General features: G+C 33.4%; 1 protein-coding gene across 1 annotated transcript in view; it reads left to right on the top strand.

Annotated features, from left to right (window-relative positions):
• Positions 1-76: 76 nt before the first annotated feature.
• Positions 77-6,203, top strand: part of LOC147063506 (sphingosine kinase 1-like) — a 53,696-nt gene continuing 47,569 nt past the window's right edge. Inside the window, exon 1 of the mRNA XM_085959706.1 lies at positions 77-1,095. Within this exon, the coding sequence (XP_085815832.1) occupies positions 218-1,095 (878 nt within the window). The 5' untranslated portion in view covers positions 77-217. The remainder of the gene's footprint in view (positions 1,096-6,203) is intronic.

Below are 6,203 nucleotides of genomic sequence, written 5' to 3'. Positions count from 1 at the left end.
TTTTTAGCTTGATGACGTCTGTTTACTGAATGTAGGGAAATTAAATTAATGTAAACGCAACGTGGCAATATTAATTAATACATACCAGAAAACAAGTTGACAACACTAGACTAGAGATACGCACTGTCAGATTTGTCTTTTAATTTTCTGCTTTGGCTTTGAGCTCGAACTGTCAGTTGCATTGCAAGTCAAAGCGGTCGTGCGCGGTAGTAAAGTAATGGCAGATGCGGGTAAAAATGGGAGTGTATTTCACATGGAACCAAGTGATTGTAATGACTCGAAGGTTGAGATATACCTAGAGGAGACATTTTATATTTTATCTAAAAAGAATACCGTGTTCAAAGTTCTTCTAACTGACAAGGGATTATGCCTTTCGAAAGAATGTAATGGAACAACGAAGGAACAAACCATTTTAATACAAGATATAATAGGATGCAGGTGTATGAGAAGCAAACGGAAGCACGCAGGATCTGCATCGTGCGTGTGCAGTTCCCTTCCTGGCCCACAGCCTCTAAAGGTTGTCGAGGAGAATAGCGGAGAGCAAGACGAAGCGGATGTCAGTGCATATTTATATATTTACGCCTATATTTTAAAACGAAATCGACGTGGTGGTAAACGCGAAAGGACTACGATAACATTAAGATTTAGATCGTTCGATAAATACGACGATAATAATAAAGAAGCCCAGAAATGGCGCGCCGCAATAAAATGTTTAATTAATAAACTTCCTGTTAATTACACGTCTCCTCCGAACGACGAGCGGAAGTTGCTTATCTTGCTGAATCCCAAATCCGGGCCAGGGAAAGCTCGCGAGTTCTTCCAGCAGAGGGTGTCGCCCATATTGACTGAAGCAGAAGTGCCTTATGATCTTCAGGTGACAAAACATGCCAATTATGCCAGGGAATTTATAAGGCAAAAGAATATTTATAATTGGAGAGGGATAATTGCTGTAGGGGGTGATGGAATATTCTTTGAAGTCATTAATGGGATCTTCGAACGCCCCGACTGGCAGCAGGTCATGGAAGAACTCACCATTGGGATTATTCCGTGCGGGTCAGGAAATGGATTAGCACGAACGATATGCCACCTTTACAGGTAAAATTTACTTATTGTCTAATTTAATTCAATGATGTCGAATAAATCACTAAATTTAATCCTATTATTATGAGAGTATTGAAATTTTACTTCATCTAGGTATTAAACTTGACTCAAATTGAAATATCTATGGCCATTTAGTTTTTATAGCACCAGTAAGCCGAGCTCTTGAGTATGATCTAGTTTCATGTCCCCTCTCGACACAATATATAATATTGAAAATTGAGACACTTTTTACGTACACTTTATAAGCAAATCGAACTTATAGTGCGTTCTGCAATACTAACAATTTATTATCTTTATAATTATTCGTCTATATATTCAATACCTTCGTTCAGGCACTCAAGCATTACAGTCTACAGAAATGAACTTTGGTAAATACGCCGCAGATGTCCGCATGAGATTTTATAACTTTTTAGACCAAACCAAACCTAACCTACCCCAACCTAATATAATCTTAGTTTGTGATAATGATGCATAAAATGTATGAAAATTTCAAATTTTAAATCAACACTTACTTATTGGATCGAAAAGCTTCTGCGCCAACAGAAAAAGGTATTTAGTATAATTGTCTACATGGAATAAACTGTTTTCGTTAAAAAAAAATCATAAAAGCTCATACGGGCACCTGCAGCACAATTACCTGAACTTTTTGCAGTGTACTTGATTTCTATTTTACTTAATATGTTTTTAATTTATTTAATTAGGTACATATTATGTAAGTACATCTCATTTAAATTTTTATTTCTTTACTCTTAGATTATTGTGTATTAGTACATATACTAAATGATGAAAGTGCACAAACATTGTTTTTCTTGGGGTACAACGGAACAGACGTACATAATATCTCGTCCCGTGGTCATCGGCACCAATCTCTATACTTTCTGGCAGGAGCATAGACAACTGAACCATTAAGAAAGAATTAAAATATTCAAAAATAACAGTGAAAACGATCTACATATTTGATTATTTCAGATATTTTTTTATTCACAACAAATTATTACAATAGAAACCCATCTGTATTTTGATCACCCGTTTTACTATTTTTAGATTTAAAAAGAAAACTTAAGTATGTACGGGTTTCTATTGTAATACTATTTAAGTAAATAGTAAAAATATCTGAAGTAATCAAATATGTCATCTTCACTTTTTTAATTTAATTTATTGTTTTCAATTAACATCACTTCATTCAATGAACATTTCACTTTTGCACATACCAATGCTCGCATATGTAGGTACAACGTTTGGTTGGCTATGTTGTTTTCATAATGCAAAGTAGAGGTTGGATCCTATGGCCACAAACCAGATATTTACATTAGTCCAAGTTGCTTAATTTTCTTTAATAATTCAATCCGATATTTCATTAAACAAACATAAATAAATTCTTTTAGAATTTATGAATTATTTTGGTAATCATTATTTTAGTATGAGCCTTTTTAAATGTAAAACTAAGCGATCCCTCTATTGGAGAACAAAAATAGGCAAGTGAATGGTCAAACTTTTATTAATGTATGTAGGTAGCTATGTTGTGGGGAACATAAAATAATTATATGGCTATTAAATTTAGATTACTTTATAATTGGATAACAATGTTTATCACTTAGTTTGATTCTGTACAATAATAATTAATGTATTAAAATACATAACTTCCCAATCTTAGTTTTATCAGGTCAGTTTAGTATAGATTATTTTGTGGTTTACTCTCATAATAGGTAGGTAATTATTTATTTATATAATTATGTTTCAACAAGCTTGTTTTTTTATCAGGTGTATTATTATCACAAATAATTATATCTCTATTCTTGTTATTGTTATATCTATAAAGCCTCAATTACATTGAGCTTCTTTACGAGCTGTTTATTGGCGAATTTACAACCTGCCTGTAAAGTCGCCCAGTGTAATCATCGAATAAGCTAATCAGCAGGTTGTAAACACTCTACCGAGAAAAGTTGAAAGCCGGTCAACTTTACACGCTACACGCCGGCGTGTGGGCCTACTGCGTCTGCGCAGTAGAGCGCAGTACCAACCTCCCGGTAAAAAAACGAACTACGTTTCGTCAAAATAGTCACTGGATTGTGGCTTCTCAGCGAATGGAAAGTTTTAGCAGTAGCTGAATCGCCCGCTTTTAAATTCGCCAATAAACAGCTCGTAAATAAGCTCAATATAATTGAGGCTTAACAGGGATGGTTTTTTTCTACGTGTGTGTCAAAGATTATGCCTATTCTTTTTTCATAAATAGTAATATGTTCGATAAATAATAAAATAAATATTTTTCACAATCTTCAAAAATAATAAATAGTTGCTTAAAACATTACGAAAAATGATTTCTATATGTAAATTAAGTTGGAAAATATATTTCACCGATGTATGTAACTATTTTGAAACTCCATTTCCAATTAATGATAATTCGTGGTGACTATTCTTAATTGTTCTAAACGTAAAAATCTTTGGGCATTTTTTTCGTATCTTCTAATATGGAGGAATACTTTTTAAATGCATCAACGACTTTTTCATATTTTTATTCACATTTGATGTTAATAAAATATTCTTCTTTAATGATATTATTTTACTCACAAATCATGAGGTCTTTTGCATAAATGCTTCGATGTGATCATATAAATTGTAAAGCTAGAATCATTTTACCATGGGTCTACAGTTTCTTATTTAAACCGCGTTGACACGGTCCAAGTACACTTGGATCGAGTGCTATCCAAGTGACAGCTTCATACTAATTATTCCTATCCAAGTTAACTTGGATGAGTAGGACGCGGTCCAAGTAGCTTGGATAGGAATAATTAGTATGAAGATCTCTCATAAAGCCGCCTTGACACGGTCCAAGTACGATCCAAGTAGACTTGGATAGGAATAATTAGTATGAAGATGTCTCATCCAAGTGACAGCTTCATACTATTTATTCCTATCCAAGTGACAGCTCCATACTATTTATTCCTATCCAAGTTAACTTGGATGAGTAGGACGCGGTCCAAATAGCTTGGATGGGAATAATTAGTATGAAGATGTCACATACGAGCGCACTTAGATGGCATTCGGTCCAAGTGTACTTGGATCGAGTGCCATCCAAGTTAACTTGGATAGGAATAAATAGTATGAAGCTGTCACTTGGATGAGACATCTTCATACTAATTATTCCTATCCAAGTCTACTTGGATCGTACTTGGACCGTGTCAACGCGGCTTAAGAGTGCACTTGGATGGCACTCGGTCCAAGTGTACTTGGATCGTACTTGGACCGTGTCAACGCGGCTTTAATATGTTAAGTAAAATCTGTGTCTTTTGTGATTGCGCATTATCTTGAAAAGCATGTCTATATTGAAATTACTAGTGATATTTTGAGATAACTATGGCATTTTTCATCATGTCGGGTATTCCAACTTTGAGATGCATTATTTCTATTGACTAATCGATGATTGATTTTCAAAACAAATTAATGTATTGGCGCTGTCAATAATTTCTAATGAAATAATACGTTAACAATACATAAAATAATAAAAAAAAAAAAAACAATACATATAAATAATAGGGAACTGTTTGCACAGCATGAAAAAGATACTATCAACATAAAGTCCCACATTGCAGTACATTTGCTTTTATAGAGAATGTAATCGAATTTATTTATTGGTTTTGGGGATATATTTATACTATCATAATATGAATATCTTCTAATAATTAAGATATGCGCCGCACACACAGCACCTCTGGACCGCACGCCACTGATAATAGCATATTCATTTTTTTTTAATTTACACGTTTACACGACATACACGTTTTTTTTGTGGCTGTGCATCTAAACCAGGGGTTCACAAAGTGTGTCCAGCGGGCCAATTATGTCCCGCGTGACCATTTGATGTATCCCGCAAGAGTTATGTTAAATCTGTAAGTATAATTTTTTATTCTTCATATCGAATATTAAAAAAATATATTTACAATTAAATATCCTCTGGCAACAATGAATGGTCCAGAAATTTTGAGCCTAGATTGCAGAATTTAGTTTCAAACAAACAATTGCATAAATCACATGGTGAAAAAAATATTATTTTCTAGTATATTAATAAGAGTAAGTAATAATAATGTATATTTAGTTAAAAGTTTACACTATGAAATATTTTTAAAAACAAAAAACATTTACAAAAGGGCGGCCCGTCAAATATTTTTGATTTCAAAATTGACGAAAAATATTGTGAACCCCTGGTCTAAACCAGGTGTCGGGGAGATTTTTGGAAAAAATATTTATTTAAAATAATATTAACCCGTCCCAGACTTAAACGGAGACAAAAATAAGCACTTTAATTAGTAAATATCTCTCAAGTCAAGAATTACTAAAAATATTTAAAAGACGCACGTGATGTTGATAGGTACCTAAATATAATACGTCACTATATAATCTATAAAACTGATTGAATTATTACTGAAGCATTTTATTGAGAATATTATATCTACTTCAGGTTTTGGAAAATGGTATTATTTAATTTTTAATAACAAAACATATGAGGGTTTTTGTCAGAATACATTCGATCCTTTCTTCGAACGTTTTCAGTTAATGAATGTAATTTTTTTAAATCCTGATCCTCGACCCCTGATCTAAACATTCTGAATAATTTAATAATTTGACTCCCTTACTAAGTGCAATAATAAATTGATGCGATCTATTTTTTACACATGCATTATAACGTGTAGGTAGATGATACAGCTAAATTGTCATTAGAATGTGAATGCTTGGGTTCCGGTACAGGTCAAGCATCATTCGTGTTCAGAACAGATCGATAAAACATTACCATTTATTCAACCGCAAATTCAAGTTTCAGGATTTATTCTGGCAATATCTGAACATTTAATAAATCATGAAATTGACTGATTTGAAATTGTGTTGACATGCTTCCGGCTTGTGACAGATGCAGGTGGTAATAGAGTGATGATTGCTACAATTGAAATCGTTCGTATCCCGGTTCTGTAAATTCCACATGTTGTTTTCGGATGCAGGGCTCGGAGCGTGTACATAATAAGGTTAAGCAGGTGGTTAATATCCACTTCCCGTAAAAAAAGGAAAGAATCGACATCAGATTATAGAGCCTATACAACTTGCCCATAGAA

Source organism: Rhyacophila brunnea, unplaced genomic scaffold (assembly GCF_057557595.1).
Source record: "Rhyacophila brunnea isolate RB1 unplaced genomic scaffold, BYU_Rbru_1.0 scaffold_9, whole genome shotgun sequence".
In the NCBI taxonomy this organism is placed as follows: domain Eukaryota; kingdom Metazoa; phylum Arthropoda; class Insecta; order Trichoptera; family Rhyacophilidae; genus Rhyacophila; species Rhyacophila brunnea.
The sequence above is the reverse complement of the archived record's forward strand: the minus strand, read 5'-3'. Positions and strand labels throughout refer to the sequence as shown.